The 19,888-nt window shown below is 37.3% G+C and overlaps 1 protein-coding gene across 1 annotated transcript in view; it reads right to left on the minus strand.

The window, feature by feature from the left end:
• Positions 1-19,888, minus strand: part of LOC150084486 (protein kinase C-binding protein NELL1-like) — a 512,402-nt gene that overhangs the window by 244,509 nt on the left and 248,005 nt on the right. Inside the window, exons 7-8 of the mRNA XM_090375239.1 lie at positions 16,743-16,825; positions 4,872-5,000 (exon numbers count right to left, since the gene is read on the minus strand). Of these exons, the coding sequence (XP_090231365.1) occupies positions 4,872-5,000; positions 16,743-16,825 (212 nt within the window). The remainder of the gene's footprint in view (positions 1-4,871; positions 5,001-16,742; positions 16,826-19,888) is intronic.

The following is a 19,888-nucleotide window of genomic DNA, read 5'->3' on the forward strand; positions in this document are numbered from 1 at the left end:
CCGCGACCTTTGGGTTGCCAGGCAGGCACTTTACCCACCCGGTGCTAGCCCGGTCGGCCTATCAACTTCTACAACAACAGATGGAAGTCTGTTCCAGAAATCAACTACTTGCTGGCTAAAGGCAAACTTCTGCACATCTATTCTACAACCATCTTTCCTCAATTTGAATCTATGCCCCCCTCATGTTCTTATTCTAAGAAAGTGAAAGTCAGCATTGAGCCTGCTCAAACTATTCAAGGCCTTGTACACCTCAATCAGATCACTTTGCAAGTGCCTAGTCTCCAGATGCTGCCACTTGCAGAATTTAAGCCTCTCTTGGTAAGAACCCACCATTGTTCCTCTCACAAATCTTGTTGCCATTCTTTGTACTCTTTCTAGCAACTCTACATCCTTTCTAAAATGAGGCATCCAGACCTGTACGCAGTACTCAAGGTGTGGCCTAACGAAGTTGACTTATACAAAGGCATTGCCTAACATTGCTTTATACAAAAGGTATAACATCTCTTTGTCTCTGCTAGCAAAATCCCTATATATCATTGACAAAACTCTGACCTGCTCTGGCAGCCCATTTGCACTACTCAGAGAAATTCATATCTGACTGCACAATTACTCCCAGGTCTTTTTCATTCTCCACCTCTCTGAGTACCACACAGTTGGTACATTTCTCTCTTACATTTCTCTTACGTTACTGCTACCTATGCAGTAATTTGCATTTGTCAATGTTAAACTTCAGTTGCCAATTCTCAGCCCATCTGCCTAACTTTTCTAATCCTGTTGCAGTAGCATACTGTTTTTACTATCATTAACAACCCTGCCAAATTTTACTAGTTATTTAAATGGGGGTTATCATATGTTTGCCATGTGCCCAGTTCTGCCACTCATGTAATCTATAAAATTAAGGAAAAAATTTCTGTAATTTTAATTTTCATCAGTGAACTGATCTCACTGGCATCGAGAACCATCTGAAATTAAAAAAAAAAAAACTTTGTAATTTTTATTTATATTGAAATATATCATAATAAACTTCCATGAGATATTAAAACATCAGCCATATTGCATATTGTATATATATATTATGATATAAGTTGTAGCATATTTAAAAGTTGCTAGGTAGCTTGAAATCACAATCCATGGTTAAATTTTTATGATGCATTGCATTCTGGGTTTTCTGATCCTCTAAAACTAGTTGATTTTTAGAGAAAATTATCCCAGGTAATGTGATTGCTTTCTGCATGACTTACTAGCTAAATGGCATACAAGATGAATGTCACTGATGTTATCACAACAAAAAGTTTGGTTAGAATGGCCTTTTTTTTTCTTTTTTTAAACATACAGGCATTGCCCACTTTGAATTTATCAGAAGGCTACATTGTGAATAAAGTATTGTCATATGAGAGATCTGATCAAGAAAGACCAGAAGTTGTCTCAAGGAAAAAGGTTTTTTGCGTGGAGTGGTGGGGGAGAAACACACAACCCTTTTCTCTGTCAGTTGTTACTGTTTAATCAAAATGAGCTGTATGATTTTTTATTTTTATGAGGTTAAAACCACAACTGTTAAAAGCTTGCTGCTTCAAAGATACTGCTTACAGACTACAGAAACAAAAGCACTAAAATTGGCAATTACTTTGATTGTTTTCAAAACTTCACATTCACTGGCAAAAAATGTGTTGCTACACAAACCCCACTATTTTGAAATTTTGTTAAAAAGATTTTAATGTATTAATAACTCCATGAAAAATTGCATATTTGTCCATTTCTTTCAGAAAATGAAAGTAATTCTAAAAATCTTTTGACCGTGCTATGCATATACAACAGGTCTACAATATAAGCATATAGTAATTTATGCACATCTTTGTTTGCACATTCAGGGACATATGCAGATATACATAGTCAAAAAGTGGTTTAGGCATGCATGTTTAGTCAATATGTGGAATGTGAAAATGCTTTTCACCAGTTAGGGAAGCACATGCACATTAGCTTCTACTGAACTGCACATACATGTGCAGTTCAATAGAAGTTAATGTACATGTGCTTCCCTAATTAGTGCATGTGCTTTCATTGTAAAAACAAAAAGTTAGTAAACGTAAGCAGTGTTACATTTCAAGAAACATTAGACATTTCTTAAATTTATTGAATTTTTTTTCTGTGATTAATAGAAGTGAAAATTAACTAATTAATTACTAATTGATAAATTAATATATATAAATATATTTATATAAATATATAAAATTGTTTTCACTTCATTGTATATACCACCCAATTCACTCCATCAGTTGTAATACTTTGTAATCAAATGTACATGAAATGCAACACTTAATTGTGGTTCTATAATTCAATAAATTAAACAATCATAGCATGCTGTAAATGCTTTTATAATGCAGTTTATTAATTTATTCCTGGATTTTAATAACAACTGAAACCTAAAACAACTTGAACATTTCTGTTATGATTAATATAATAAGAAAATAGAAATAATTCATGATTTATAACAAAAAAAAAAAAAACAATGACTTGTGTAAACGAAAAATATTTCATTTTTGTGCAATCTCTATACTGCCTAATCATTCTTCTGGCCAGCACACACCAACAAATGTAACATCCAGCTTCAGCTACATTATATGGTATATGGATAGCCTACATATGGAAAAAAAAAAATAGTAATTACCCTGTTCCTATTTTCCTGATTAATTAAATTTGGGATGGCTTGACTTTTCTTTTCAACTCTTTCTAAAAGAGCAAAATATAAAATTTCATGAAAATCTATCCAATGGGGGCCATGTTATTACATGCAGAAAAACAGACAGAAATAATAATTGCTGGATTTCTACTGGTTGGATTTTAATGAAATTTGAGATGGCTTGACAAATTTTTCTAAAAGGGCTAATTGTAAAATTATATGAAATCCATCCACTGAAAGTCAAGTTTTTATATGCAGATGGATGGACATGGGAAACACAACAGGCACTTTATGCATATATACTAATGCACCTAAGAAGGTAACATCAAATTCCATGTGTATCTGGGAATTAATTTCTCACAAATAAAAGAAATATTCATTTATTTTGTATGTAAATAAATTTACAAGATATCTAAGCTGTGCATATCCTGGATGACAAGAGCCAGTAAGATTAACAGAAACTTTAACATAAGACAATTAATTACATAACTATAGCAGATAAATATAACATGGCAAACATAAATATTACAGTCACTGAGCACATAATACAAATAAAACATTACTGAACATGGATGCAATGTGCAGTATGCAAAAAAGGAAGTAGGTAAGTCTTGGAAAAAACTTATCAAGGGATATAATCCTATGTCAGTACTACAACGGAGGAACTGAAATAGGCTTTTTGAGAGAAAATATACACCAGTTGATTTTAGTCCAAGGTGCAAGCCAATTCTTGTTATATAATTTGGTGAAAAACAATGGAGATTTTAGGCTGATAAGAACCTTAAGGTCAGGAAACCCAACTTCAGGTCAACTGAGATCTAGATATTGTGTGATTGAAACCATATTTAAGATTTTTTCCATTTCAGGAACTGATACCCTACAGATACAAGTCCTTCTAGGGATAGGCAGCAAACCAAACTTTAGAACCATACAAAATAAAAGGATAAACAAACACCTTTATAAATTTTTGAATAGCAACTGAATTTTAATACATCCAATTTTTTCTTAACAGTCATGTTTTTTTTAAGAAAGGTTTTGAGTATTTGAAAATGAGCATTAAATTGGAATTTTTCACCCAAGTCTTTATGCACAGAGAACTTTGAAACTGGCAAAAATATTTGAGGAAATCAGGAAGAAACCCTTCTTTCTGGAAAAATTAAGATGGAAGATTTTTACATGGGCAAAAAAAAAAAAAAAAAAAAAAAAGAAAGAATTATTTTTTTTATCACTAGGTAATGACTGGGCAAGTGGTTGTTGGTAGAGGCCTCCTCAGGAGTCTCAGGAATGGCCTGGACTTTCAGATGATCAGCATAGGGGAAGGGTTGAACTCCCAAAAAGTAAAGGGGTAAATAATCTTCCCATGGTGAATTAAAGTTGAGAAAATTAAAGTCAAAAGGTTCTTCCCTGTGGAATGCCAGCTGAAGTACTTTATTATACATGTTTGGCCAAATTAAAAGGAACAGTGACCTCTCAATTAGCGAGATTCTAATAAAGTGAAGAAGATTACCTGAAATCATATGGAATTGGTTAAGAAAGGAAACAAGTCTGGAAATAGTAAATGATTCAAAGGAAGCAGCAATGTCCCATCAGATAATGTCAAGTTGTGGCCTTTTGATCCAGAGCCCTAGCACCAAAAAAGGTTTCCAACAGATTTATACAGGAGAGATCTTCCCATGATGAATATTTGGAAATTCAATTGGATCTGCTGTGCAAGAACAGGAAACAGTGCTTTCTGCATAATCTTTAAAAGAGAGGAGATAGGGATAGGACAGAATGCTTTAAAAACTGAAGAATTTTTAATTTTGGGAAGAGCAAATTGTCTTTTTTAGATGTTGTGTTTCAAAGCTAAAGGAACTTATGGGTGCATCTTATGATAGCCACTGAGTTACCAACATGGTAGGCTCATGTCACTAGGATAGAGATGGGCACTAAAAAAAAAAAAAAAAAAAAAACCCCACACTTTAAATATATTCAACGGATGTTTGCTAAGCTGATGTTAAGAGAATAGGCACTGTACACATCAGTGGCTATTTCAAAATTTTAAAACTTTTTGAATCAAATATGAATATATAAAAGAATGAAGAATTTATAAATGTTAAATCAAAACTGTTTCACTTAGAGCATTCTAGATTTCAATTAGTGAAATTCATTTAATAGATGAATTATATGATAAATGAAAAGAATGTAATCATACCACACAGGAACAAATATCACACTCGTGCTCCCATGTTGCTCCATCAGGATGAACAGAACCATTAACATGGCAACTTTTTTGACATTCACATTCTTCCATAGCCAAAATACGTTGTTCTGCAAAAGCTAACTGAAAAAATTAAGGTATATATGAATTAAAGGCATTGAATTTTTTGTGAGAGACACATACAGATAAAAAAAAATCCAAAATCTTTTTGTTATGTGTTTCAAGAAGTTTTTTTGAAACAGTTGAAAGAACTATTCAAAAACAATTTCAAATATTACAAAATTGACTTAAAGCTGATAATGACAGTAATAAAACTAAGCATTTTATTACTGTCATTATTTATTTACTTACCTCCATACAGAGTGATAATAACATTGTTGATACGATAATATTGTAAATATAAGTTTATGGAATGAGAAACACAAAATAACTTAGAGGGAAACCTTACACCATCCAAGAGTAGTGTTAGGTTCCCTGCAAAATATAATACAGTAGTAGACCACAACTGAGCTGAATTTATGGAGTACACACACAAAAAACATATGTATATAAGCCTTTTGTGTGTAAACCATAATTCAAACACAGAGATATACTGATGCTGCTATATATAACTATTGCACACACACACACACACACACACACACACACACACACACACACACACACACACACACAGGGTGTCAAACTCATATGGGCCGTGGGCTATTTCTTGTATTAGTGTACCCAGGGCGCCAGATTAAGGATGAAATAGGCCCCTGGCTGTATAAATTTTAAGCCCTTTCACAACCATATTTAAATTTGAGGCCCTTTTAATATATATATATATATATATATATATATATATATATATATATATATATATATATATATACACACACACAAATACTATATTTATATTGTGAATAATAATTCCTTGATAATAATGTAAAATAAGAGGTCAAAAATGTTTTGTTTTTTTAATTTGAAAAATAAAGTAATAATAAAAACAATTTAAGTAGAAACTTTTAACTTATTTATTGTACAATACAAAGGTATAAGAATAAAATTTAAACACTTAAGTTTAAATATGCTTTTATATTACACATTTTCTTGGTTTATTATTATTATTAATAATAGAAATTTTTATCAGTACTTTAAAAATATTTACACTGAAATTGAGGTCCCTCTTTGGGTGAGGCTCCCGGCCATGGCCGGTTTGGCCATAGCATTAACACAGCTCTGAGTGTACCTCATGCGGGCCGCACATGATTTACAAACCTTGCCAGGCGCCTCCGTGGCCAGGTGGGAAGGAGCAGCAGTGCGTAGCACACGCTTCTTGATCAGACCGGGGTTCGAGCCCGTCACCACCAAATACGGAGGATGTGGAAAGGTCAGGGAATGACCACCGCATATCCCGGAGCAATATGGCCTTAGTTGCTAATGCTCCTAAAAAAAAAAAAAAAAAAAAACTTGCCATTGCTATGCCTAAAGATGCTTTTTAATTACTCAGTTGTTGCTTGTTGCTGATTGATACTCGCAGCTGAGAATGCACTAATAACTAATTGAACGGAAATAAGTCTGAATAAACAACAGAACGAATAATGAAAAGCAAGTTTATTCCAGATAATACAATATTTCAACAGGGGAACATACATGAAATTAGGTAATCTAGTCTTTTTGCCAGATGACTGAATCTGTTTGCTTGCAACCAGCCTCCCGAGATTTGGAGTCAAAGATTGAGAAGACAACCTTCATTATGGAAGAAATACTGGCGTCGGTCAGCCTTGATCTGTGAGCTGTTTTGTTAGCTTTCGTACACGAAAACAGTTGTTCACATAAATGTGCTCCCAAAGTAACGTAGAATTTGTGTGGCAAACTTTCTTATCTCTGGGTATTTTTGCCCTAAATACGAGTAGATTTTTGGGATCACAACTTCTTGGTATTTCTCTTTTAAAATTGAGTCATTCTGCAGATCGATCAGTTCCATTTGTATAGAAATGGGAGCTCTCTTGACATTAACAGAAAAAGGACCTGTTAAAAGAGAGAAATCTTCTTGGTGTTCCTTGAAATCTTTAAAGTGCTTATCAAATTTGTCTTTAATCTTTTCTATTCTGTCACGATATTTTGAAAAGGTATAACTTGGACTCTGATTTTTCAACTGTTCACACATAGAAAAGTAAGTCAGAGTAATCTCTTTTAATTGATTTTGCCGCATAATCGACTTTTTTTGAAAACTAGCCAGTGCATCATCAATGTCTGTTATCAACTGATCTTTCCCTTGTAGTTTGATGTTTAGATCATTTAGGTGACCTGTAACATCTACTAGGAAGGCCAGATCTTGGGTACAAGATCTGGCCTTCAGAAGAGATACATCCTAACCTTTCATTTCTAGGAACAGTATTATTTATAACAAAAGTAAAAAAAAAAAAAACTTTAGTATGTTGTGGCATACGGCAGCCCTTTCAAATTCACTTTCAAAGTCCTTAAGAAGGAGAGCAAACTGGAAGTGATTTAGTCCTCTGGACTGAATGAAGTTAAAAGTTTTGTCATAGTCCATTTTCAGTATTTTCGAGCACAGAACCTGATGAATAATGCAGTGGTAAGACTGTAATTTTTGTTTGTCTGGATACTCAGTGATAAAACTTCAACACTTTTCTAGAGGAATTCTATAACTGTTGCTTTTAACTATCTTTTCAACTTTATTTAAAATTTTACTTTTCTAAATGCATCAAGCTTTGTGGTCAAAGGAAGTGATAAGCTTTATAAATAATAATAATAATGGATCATAGAATGCTACCTACTGCACACTGCCTCACAATGAAGTTTGAAGGTGGGAATGTTGTGTGGAGGGTGCATCTGTTGGTTCATAATTTAATATACCGGTCACAGTGGCAAAAACTCTCAATGTCATACTGTATATTGAATTCTGGAAAATTTCAAAATGTCAATATATAATCAACATCCTACCTACTTGACAAGCAAATAAAAACCCTAAACTTGGGAAATACCTTGATTTCATTAATCACCCCCCCCTCAAGGGGATAGCCAAAAAAACAAAGTTTGCATTACACAGCTGCAAATAGTGCCACAGACTTGAGATTTAAGACGTTCTGCCAAATTTAGAGCCCTCCTACCATAGGAACTGGAAAAATTTGTTTTTCCGGATAAACGAGGTTTATCTGGAAAGCAGGAAAACTGGAAGGAAAAACAGAGAAATGAACAAAAGAACCCCAACTACAAGGGAGGGGGGACACAACGACTTAACAATTTTGGATCACCAAGAAGACGGTGAGGATCCCCAAACTGGGACCCCACAAGCAAAGAGAAAAGGCATGAAGAAAATGGGGCCATAAGGCAAAAGGGAAACTAGGTCACAGACAGAATCGAGGAACACAGTGGAGAAAACACCAACTTTGAAGGATTCCTCAGAAGATAAGCAGGACAAACAGGAGACCCCCTCTGGACCCTGCTCTCTCAGAGGGAACAATACACGAAAGGCACTCAGCCTGAAGACCGCCCTTGAAAGCATTTTAAGGAGCAACCGAGCAGAATCTCCGCAGGAGTGAGGGCACAAATCGTCACAATATTTAACAAGATAGAAACTATCATGACAGAAACACACCTTGAAAGTGAGAGAACTGCAGCAAGGCTGCAAGCCTATATGGAATGTGGGGCAAAACAAATGCTACAGTGTGCGCCTACATATGCCAATGCGCTGAAGATAAATCAAAACCAACTGCAGCAAACAACAAGCATCCCACAAAGGAAGAGCTAACCACTATTGAAGACACCAAACCTGGTCCTCAGACCCACTGATGATGAAAATACTGAGAAAGCTAAGACCAGTGAAGAAATAAAATCCACAGTCATGAGAGAACTAAAGGAGGACTTAAAAACCACACAGATAAAATCCATACAAAAAACCAGAAATGTATTATTATTGAAACAGAGGCCAGGGAAGATATTCAAGAAATAATGGATAACCCAAAAATTTATGCCCTCGGGCTTACAGCAGATACCAAAGTAAAGAGGTCCAACCATCATAGTCTTTGAAGTGGACAAAGACCTGATGCCGAGTCAAATCACCTCAGAAATTGTCTCCAGGAACTTACGAGAGTTACACCAGCAAGAACAACGCCAAAACCTGGTCATGCCCAAATACGGGATCTAACAGAAACTGGGTTACTGAATTGGCCCCAGCCGCCTGGCAGAGGCTTAAGCACCAGAATAGAATTTACATCGAGTGGGGCTCCCACCGTTTCCGGGAGAACGTCACTGTGCCAAAATGCTTCCGGTGCTGCAGGTTTGCCCATATCACCCACACTTGTAACCAGGATACCGCCACCTGTGGCCACTGCTCCAGTAAAGGCCACGAATACAAGATGTGCCCAAACAGAGAACAAAATCCAACATGCATAAACTGCAAGTCTGTAAAGTTAGAATGTTCACATTCAGTAAGGGATCCAAAATGCCCCATTTACCTTAAAACCAAGAGTCTCTACCAACTCAGAACCGATCATGGAGAGATGCAGTAAACACTAAAACACAACCAGAGTTCAATTAATGCAGCTTAACACACAGAGAGCAAGGGCTGTTGGAGAGTAGCTCAGAATCAAGGCTGATGAGGAAGGAGTAGACATATTGCTGTTGCAAGAACCCTACATACACAAAAACTGAGTGTGTGGATACCCAATCAATTATAAAATTGTACAGACAGAGGAAGAAATGTCGTGGGCAGCCATAGCAGTAAGAAACCCAAACTACACTGTCACAAAAATAACTGAGCTATGCACCCCCCCCCCTGGGCAGCTTGTGCCCAAGTACTGACACCACTGGGCCCCTTTTATGCAGTCTCACTTTACTGCAGACCAGGAGAAGAAATCACCTTTGCTATCAGATACCTGAAAAAAAATGCTCGACCTGCTCCCGGGTCAAAAAAATATTAGTGAGAGCTGATGTAAACTGTCACTCCCCGGCCTGGCACAGCCTGACCCCGGACTGGAATGGAACCCAAAATGGCCAACTCCTGCAAGCATACATCTCGACCTCGCAACTGGTCATAATAAACAGGCTCAAACCAATTGGCAACATTTTGCAACACTCTGTGGTGGGAGTCGACTATCGATGTCACCCTGGCCACTGGAAGTCTGGAGAGCTACATCCTGAACTGGTGGGTCCAGGACTTGTGGACAACCTCCGAACACAGAGTAATTACTTATCACCTACAAAAAAACCTGGAGTGCAACCAAATTCCCAGATAAATGGAGACACGCTTTGCGGTTCAAAAGGTGAACTGGGAATGTTTCAAAGAAGCCCTTATTCCCATGGCTGCTAGGCAAATGGAGCAAATCCAGCACCTGAGAGATCCTCAATGAGATTCAAAGAAACATCACAAAGGTCATTACGGATGCAAGCCAAAAGACCATCCAGAGGAGAAAACAAACCCTAGGACTGGTCCCATGGTGGACTCAAGAGATCCAACACCTTAGACGAGACATCATTAGAAAAAGAAAATCATTCTAGAAAGAGAGACGAACTTGGCCACCAGCTGAAGTGGAGGCATTAAGGAATATATACAGAACGGTGAGAAATAAGTATACTAGCGAAATAGTCAAAAGCAAACGCAAAACCTGGGAAAATCTAGTTACTGAAACTAGAAACAGGGAACCCTGGGGAGTGGTGTATAAAATCACCACCAACAAGCTCCTCAGGGGATAAGTTATTACCACAACACAGACTCCACAAGGAACTCTGACAACAAACTGGCATCAATCGGTGAGCAACATACTGGAAGCTATCTATCCTGAACCAGCAACACCAACTCTGCCTGAACAAATTGCCATCTGTGCCGAGAATGAAGCATATGCCAACAGACAGCAGGAACCACCTTTCACTCTGGAGGAATTGAACTTGGCTGCAGCACAAATTAGAAATTTTAAAAAATGCCCCGGTCCCGATCTCCTGGAGCCAGGAATAATTAAAAAAGTAGTAGAATATGCTCTGCAGTTATTACTACAATTATATAATAGATGTCTGAATGCCAGTACCTTTCTCACCTCTTGGAAGGTTGCTGGAGTTAAACTAATATTGAAAAATCCCACAAAGCCACCTATACTACCAAGTTCTTACAGATCCATCGCTCTCCTATCAGTTACTAGTAAACTATTTGAGAGGTTGCTACACTCAAGAATAGGAGGCCTCCGTAGCCGAGTGGTCAGGAGCGGGAGTGCAGTAGCACACGCTCTTTGAGAAGACTGGGGTTCAAGCCCCTGACTGCTGAATACAGTCGATCTGCCAACCCGCACTGGACCAGCATGGCAGATTATGGTCCATTTCCCTCAACATGAATTGTTGAGGAGGCTTCCATCCTGCAGTGGGTTGATAATGGCTGCACTTCACTTTTTTTTTTTTTTTTTTTTTTATCAAACAGCAAACTCGACCGCCCAAATGCAATATGGATTTAAGCCAGGATCGTCCACTACCAAAGCCCTGTGTCATCTCATCAGTTCTGCTACTGCATGCCCAAGAAAAATATTTCTTAGCAATCTCCATGGACTTTGCCAGGGCGTTTGAAGGGCTCAGCTGCCTGGGAACCTCTTTGATACCATTAAATCATACCTTGACAACAGAAGAATCCAGGTTACTGCACCATATGGTAAAATTCACCAACCAGTCAGCAGGGGATACCCCCAGGGTTCTGTCCTGGGGCCTCTCCTGTGGAACATTATCTTGGATGAGTTCCTCACCCTTGACTTGGAGGGCGTGCTTTCCCAGGCCTTTGCGGATGACTAGGATTCATGACTTAAAAGTATTGTCGGAAAAGACTACATCCATTCTACTCAAGGGCAGACTTGACATCCGCAGGCCACCCCAAATTAAAATTGACACCAAGACCATTTTGGCTTAACCGACAAAATGAAATACCTTGGTGTTGTGCTTGATAACAATCTTTCCTTCAAGCATCACCTATCCTACATTCGCACAAAAATAAAAAGATACGCTGGCCTACTAGCAAGAATTGCACGACGGGACTAGGGGTTATCAAAACATACCCTCAACCAATATTATAAAACAGTCTTCCTCCCAGCCATCTTGCACACAGTTCCAGCTTGGTACACCAAAACAGCAATGGTTGTAAATCGGAGGACCATGGACGCAATCCAAAGAACTGTGCTGCTCACTATCACGCGAGTCTGTAGCACCACAAGCACTAACGCCCTGCAGGTCCAGGTGGGGATCCTATCCCTAGACTTGAAAATTGCAAACAGTGGAATCAATTACCATATAATGAAGGGACTTCCCTGCACCTTCCTAGATTACACGGTTAACAACAACACGGCATGCAAAGAGGAAAAGAATAGGCTTCAGAACCACCTCACCCAGATCCGGCAATGTTGTTGGACTGAAACCACCAAAGGCTGTACCACAAAGAAATCCATCCCGGACCTGGGGAAAATATTTCCGCAAATGCCCACTTGGTTCACACCTGGACTTCACACATCATATGTACTGACAGGCCATGGCGCCTTCAAAGAAAAGCTGGATCAGATGGGATTGGAAGAAGACCCAAGATGCATGTGTGGTGAAGCGGAGAGTTGGACACATGTCATGTATAACTGCCCAAACTATGGGGACCTGCGATGTAGGTTAATAACTACAATAAAGTACTTCCCAAAAAATATGGAATCACACTTGCTGGACTCGAGTGAAGAATATGGAGCCCTAGGAAACTTTGCTCAGCAGCTCTTCACCAGGCGAAGATCACTCGCCGTACACAGAAATTCTCTGAGCATTGTAAACAGATTGCAAGGAAGGCCCATGGTGTCCTATCGATGATCTATCGAACTTTTGCAAGTAGAGATAGGGACATGATAATCCCATTATATAAGGCTTTTGTTAGATCACACTTGGAATACTGTGTTCAAGTATGGAGACTGCACCTAAAGAAAGACATCGAGCTTCTTGAAAGGGTGCAAAGACAGGTAACTCGCCTGGTGAGATCAGCAAAAGGGCATCCTTATGAAGAAAGACTTCGAATATGTGGGATGCAGAGTTTGGAAACTAGACACCTTAGAGGAGATTTGATTGAGGTGTTTAAGGCTCTGAGAGGCATCAGTAAAATGAATGAGGACGAAATTTTCAAGATTATAAATGATGCTAGAACTAGGGGACAAAAATTCAAGTTACGGGGGGAAATGTTTAGATTGGACTGCAGGAAGTTTTATTTTAGCCAGCGAGTTATAAATTACTGGAATAAGTTGCCTACATGGGTGGTAGAGGCTGACAGTTTGGGGAAATTCAAGGGTTATCTGGATAGTACCTTTGGGTCAGGAAAGCGCATAGAATGATAGGTTTAATTTTCTTTTCTTTTATTAATTATTGTTATTTATTTATTTATTATTATTTTTTTATCTTTGTTTTATTCGGGTTTTTTTTTTTTTGGCTGGTACAGCATAAGCCATAGGCTTTCTTGAACAATGCGGCCATTACTATTACTAATGTGTTATATGTTAGCAGTAGCATTAGTAGAGGCATATTAATTAAGAAGTGCATGTCAATGTCGAAAGAAAGTTGCAAGTTAGGATTAAATTTGAAAGTGTCTGCAATCCAGACACGATAGGAGGGATTATATGATGAGAGCCTTGTCAATCAAATCGGCTCTGGAGAGACTGTGCAAGGCTCATGGAGAAGAATTTTTTTCAGCATGGTCTGTGCTTGTTAACAGGAGAGACTGCTTCTACAAGGATGAGATACTCTTAAACAGAAAGGGCGCAAGAATATTTGCTGATGCTATCAAGACAATGTTAGGTGAGTCAGAAAACTGCAAACAGAGGTGGAAATGATTCTTGCACTGTTTCTATTGGAATGAGCAGCAGCCCAGAAAGCAAGTTGCTGGGGATCATGAAAGAAGTAACTACATGGGCTGTGTTAGAGTAACTAAGAGTAAGAACAGGTGCATCTATACTTGCATTTACACTAATAGTAAATAAATTTGATGAATTTGAAGTGCTGGCTAAGACATTCAAGGCAGATATTATTGGGATATCAGAGAAGTGGTGTCACACAGAAGAATGTAGACTTGGTATTTGAGGAGTACAATGTATACAGAGGACAGGAAGGGAGGAGGGGTTATGCTTTTAGTTAAGAAAAACAAAATCTAAGGAAGTGCATCCAGTTGACATAATGGACGGTGCAACGTTGAGTCAGTTTGGTGTGACATAAGCGCTGGGAAAGCAAAAATGAGGGTAGGAGTTTATTTAGGCCTAATGACTCTGATGAGTACAATACAAAGAAATAGTGGGCCAGTAAATCAGAGTGTCTTATAATGGGGGATTTTAACTTCCCAGATATTGACTGGAACTTGTGGGTTGGTCACTTGCACACTAGCAAGGCTTTTATGGATTTACTGGATGATAGTTTTCTACAGAAGCATGTTAGAGAGCAACCAGAGGGAGTAACACTCTTGATCTGATTATCAGCAGTGATTATTCATGCATTAGGAATTTACAGATAAAGGAACCACTAGGTAGCAGTGATCACACTGTAATGATGTTGGATTTACTTAAAGATGTAACTACCATCAAGGGTAAAGGGAAGGGTTTTTGCTTTCATAAAAGGTGACTACAGTGGTCCAAGAGATTTTTTAAATTCTATACAGTGGGATCAACTGATGATGTTACAACAGCAAATTCTAAATGGGAAGCATTCAAGGAAGTAATCTTGGAGCTAATAGGCTCTTTGTTCCAACCAAGAAATATTCTAGGTTTATGTGCAAATGGATGTCAGATGAACTGTTGAGACTCATGGCAGAAGAAGAAAAATGCATGGGATGCATATAAATTATCAGGTGAGACAGAAGCCTATGGACTAGATATAAGATAGTCTGTAATCAAGTCAAAGAGTTAGGCAGATTATGAGAAATATTTGGAAAAGGATGCAAAGAAAAACAGCAAAGATTTCTTTACTTATATAAACTATAAAAGGAAGGGATGAATCAGATTGGTCCACTTGATATCAATGGATTAACTGTAGATGATCATTCTCAGATAGCTGTCAAACTAAGTGAGTATTTTGCATCTACATTCACATATGAGGAGTTATTCAAGGAGGAGAGGTTCAGTTGTTCATCAAACTCTAACAGGGAGTCTGATACACATCAATGATTTTGTAATAAATGAGAGCAAAGTGGAGAAGAAATTGTTGAAGTTAAACATAAGAAAGGCACCTGGGGTGGATGGGATTTATCTAGTTATATTAAAGCTGGTGGCAAAGGAAGTAAGCAAACCATAACTATGCCATAATTATGAGTGCATTCTTGGACTCAGGGGAAGTCCCAAAGGATTGAAGATGTGCAAATGTATCACCAATTCAAAAAGGGGGATCAAAGAGTGACACTAGTACTTACAGACCTGTTAGTTTGACTTCTGTTTCAGGAAAAATAATGGAGTCACTGGTTAAAGGTGCATTGCAGGATCATCTAGACAAGAATGCAGTAATAATTCAAACAGAGATTGGGTTTGTTAAGGGGAACTCTTCTCTGAAAAATTTGATTGGACACTGATGTGATTACAAAGGAAATGGATGCAAAAAATAATTTTGATATCATATACTCGGATTTCAGGAAAGTTTTTGACTGTTGCGCATGGAAGACTACTGTACAAATTGCAGCAGAATTGTATTAAGTGTAAGTTGATAAAAGGGTAGTTGAGTGGGAAAAGACGGAGTGGTAATAAATGGATGGTGATCTTCGTGGACTAATATTATTAGTGATGTCCCCCAGAGTTCAGTGTTGGGTCTATTGTTGTTTTGTCAAGCTTAATATCAAAGTTTGCAGATAATACAAGGGCTGGCAGGGTTGTTAATAACAGTAATGACAGTATGCTGCTGCAACAGGATCTGGAAAAGTTGGGCAGATGGGCTGAGAAGTGGCAACTGCAGTTTACCATTGACAAGTACAAAATACTGCATATGGGTAGTAGTATCCCCAGAGTAACATATCAACTGGGTAGTGGAGACCGAAAAAGACCTGGGGGCAATTGTACAATCAGATATGAAGTTTTCTGAACAGTGCAGACAGGCTTCCAGGACAGGTCATATGGTTTTGTCAATGATATACAGGAATTTTGTGAGCAGGGATAAGGAGGTGATTATTCTTTTGTATTAGGCTATGTTCAGGCCAAACCTTGAGCACTGCATATAGATCTGGTAGCCTCATTTTAAGGAGGATGTAGAGTTGCTAGAACGAGTACAGAGAAGGGCAACAAGACTGGTGATGGGAACAAAGGGATGCTCTTATGAAGAAAAGCTTAAGTTCTGCAAATTGAAGTGTCTGGAGATTAGGCACCTGCGAAGCGGTGTATAAAGCCTTGAATAGATTGAGCAGACTTAATGGTGATAGGATTCTTCCTCTTGCTCAGATAAACCTGAGGGGGCATAAACTGAAATTGAGGAAAGACAGTTGTCAAAAAGATGTGTGGAAATCTGCCTTTAGCCAGCAGGTAAAGGCAAATTTCCACACATCAGGCATAGTTGATAGCCAGAGTTTGTTCTGGCATAGTTGATTGCCAGAGCAATAATCCTGTTGTTGTGGAAGTTGATAGCTTAAATAAATTCAAGGCAGAACTAGACAAGCATTTGGAATGAATGGATGGGTGAAATGGGAAGGGTTTTTTTTTTTTTTTTTGGCTGATGCTGTATAAGCTTGCTTTCTTGCATCGTATTCCTCTACTACTGCTGCTAATACTATGTAATATGATGCAAGAAAGCAAAGCTTGTACAGCATCAGCAAAAAAATGTTCCATAATAACTGAATATTTGTATCTCTGTAATTATTAATAATAAAGAAATGAGTATTCATTCAAATAAATAAATATTATGAATGCTTACCCTTTCTGTTAGCTCCTTAATGTGATTTTCTAAATGAAATACTGATAACTGCAGCTGCTGAAACTGACCACATGTTGGACATTCTGTAAGAAAAAATAACTAGATAGCTTTAAAAAAAAAGAATAAATATTATAACATACATATGTCATATATAGTTATATTTAATTTATAGGATGGGCAATTTAACAGTGGCCACCTATAATTATATCAACCATACTATATTTGCAAGAATAACAACTTCCATAATGAGGATACACTGTAAATAGCAGCATCCAGGTGGAAATTCAACATACTAATCACATTCAGCCCATATTCAACTTCTGACCTGAAGTCTATCTTCTGATGCTTAGTTATGTGTGTTACACCTATTATTTATGGCTATATCAAAGTGAACAATGCTGTATATACACATCAAAAATAAATTAAAAACAAATTAAATTAATCAATAAAAAATAAAAACAAATTAACTAGAAGACCAGTCAGTTGACATAGATAATTGGTCCATATAGAGAACTGCTTCACACAACCAATTGGTTATCATCACTTGATAAGTTATAGATATCATTGAAAACACTGGTTAATAGTTTAATAAATTTATCCTTGTATGCTCATTCAAACTTGGGCATTATTTTAGCTATTATTTTAATTCATGTTATGTTGTATTATGCTGAACAGTCCTCTCCTGCTGAACAGAAACTCAATTTATTAAGATTGCTTGCCGGAGCCTATTAGGTTCAGCTTGATGTGGTTTAAATTGTAAGTTGCTAATGATTGCTCTCAAAAATTGTTTCAGCATATGGCTTTTGTGTTCTACTAGCATATTTGCTATTTGCTGGATGCATGCTTTGTCAAGTCTTTTCATTGTGGATACTGGCTCCCTTCTAATGGTACACTCATTACATTCTTTATTTTTGTTTCTTCTGAAATTTGTTTATGATCTTGCATGTCTCTATAGGTACCCATAACCAAAATTCCCCAGTAACAATATCGCATTAGGAAATATGACATTAAGCATATCAAACCGTACTGTAGCCCGTGCAGCTCTCAAATGTTTGTTATATAACTGCAAGCGTTGTTAATTTTATAGGTTCACACTGTTAAATATAGATAAAAATAATAATAAGTGGCAAATATTTAAAGGTGATACACTAATATAAAATTTTATTTATGAATTATGGATCTGAGTGCAATATTAGCCAAACAATCCATTCAAAGTATTGGACTCAGGTTTACAATTTTATTTAAATATTACTAGTGGGATTTTGTGTTTTTTTTCCCCTCAAGGGAAAATGTGTGGAAGTATTTCCTTCAGTAATGCCACACTGGAGCAATGAGGGCCTGGGCTCACTAATTGCAGCCTGCAAGCCCCTGAGAGCCATTGGTAAGGCTCCCTAGACCCTAAAAACTAGTGGTGCAACTAACAAGAAGTTTCTGCATTTGATACTCTCCATTCTATATGGTTACTCATGGGGGAATTACGTGTGAAAAAAGACCAAACCTGAGGTGGAAAATGTGTCCTTGAGGATATTGGCTAGCAACCCCCTATTGTTGCAATGTGGCCTTCCTAGTATACATAGTGTCCCCAAACAATTCATTAGCATAATTACCTGTGTTACCCCTCTCAAAATAGCTGTTGCCTTATATTCTTTGAGTGGTTTAAGGAAAAAGATTGGTACAATATTATAGAATATGGTACATTACACAGTAGAGACATGGATATTGAGAATGGGAGATATTAGAAGACTAGAAAGTTTTTGAGATTTATGGTATGGAAAAGATAAGATGGGTTGATAAAGTGAGAAATTAACTTTTGGGAAGGGTAGGTGAGAATGGATGTTTGAAATAATCAAAAGATGGAAGATAAATTGGATTTGACACATATTGCAAAGTGAGGATTGAAGAGTCATGTGATGAAGGGAAAAGCCATGGTGCAGAGACTCAGTGGGAGAGTGAGAAAAACAATTATAGATGAATTAAGAGGGGATGGTGGATAGGGAGATATGGAGTAGTTGAGCATATGCATGAACCTACCCTTTGTAGAATACAAATAAGAATAATAATTCTTTAAGTCCTTTCAGAGAGGTGAACTGACTTCCAATAATGTATGTTGGTTAGCCTATAACTATGCCAAGTGAACTCTTTAATGATGCAGTAGACAGTTTTACACAGTACAAAACTCTTAGTATCTTGGTATAAAAGGTATTGTACATGATCATTGAAGAACAGCTTAGAGTCAGCAACATGGCCTTCCTAAAGAACTTTCCTCCTGTGGAAGGAATAATCAAAATATTTTGGAAGGCTGGGGAGTTTCTGGGAGTGACACATGCTTTGAGGTTTAGAGAGACATCAAAGAAATTAATATATTAAATAAATGTGTTCAAAGAGCCTTGTTCAATTTAAAATTGATCAGGAGTAGTGTGTTTCTTAATTTGACAAATGAAATCAAGACTACATCATGTACACATAATAAAATACAGAAAGCACTTGAGAAATAAATGAAAATAGTTGATAATGGCAAGGTAGATAAAGATCCACCTAGAAAAATACTGACATTCACTTTTCCACATATGGTTTTATGATAAAAGGCTAGGACTGCATTGAATAGGATGGGTTCTAGGAAATAAAGGCATGGTCCTGATATTGTAAAGTCATTTCTGAGGAGTATTAATATTAGCCATATGGGACAAGGAAGCCTGATAAAAAAAAAAAAAAAAAAATTGGGTTACCCTGAGTGAGAGAGAGAGAGAGAGAGAGAGAGAGAACAAAAGAACATGAGTCACCAAGAAAGAGAAGAATGATGATATCAAGCTGATCTCTGAATTTCTCCAAGCTGTCTGAACTATCCACGGAGGAACTCATTCCAGTAATTAACAACTTGCTGGCTAAAAGAAAAGAAAACTTCATGCAATCCAGTCTAAATCTCTTCCACTGCTTGAAGTTATTGTCCATAGTTCTGGAATAATTTATAACAGTAAAAATTTCACTCTCCTTCATTTTATTTCCACCTCTCAGAGCTTTACACAGCTCAATCAAGTCTCCTCTAAGGTGTCTAATTTCCAAACTCTATAGCCCATATATTTGAAGTCTTTCCTTATATGAATGCTCTTTTTCTGATCTTTCCAGGCACACTGCCCAAATGTGGACTC

The sequence above is a fragment of the Mastigoproctus giganteus genome, chromosome 6 (genome assembly GCF_048544385.1).
Source record: "Mastigoproctus giganteus isolate SK-2022 chromosome 6, ASM4854438v1, whole genome shotgun sequence".
In the NCBI taxonomy this organism is placed as follows: Eukaryota; Metazoa; Arthropoda; class Arachnida; order Uropygi; family Thelyphonidae; genus Mastigoproctus; species Mastigoproctus giganteus.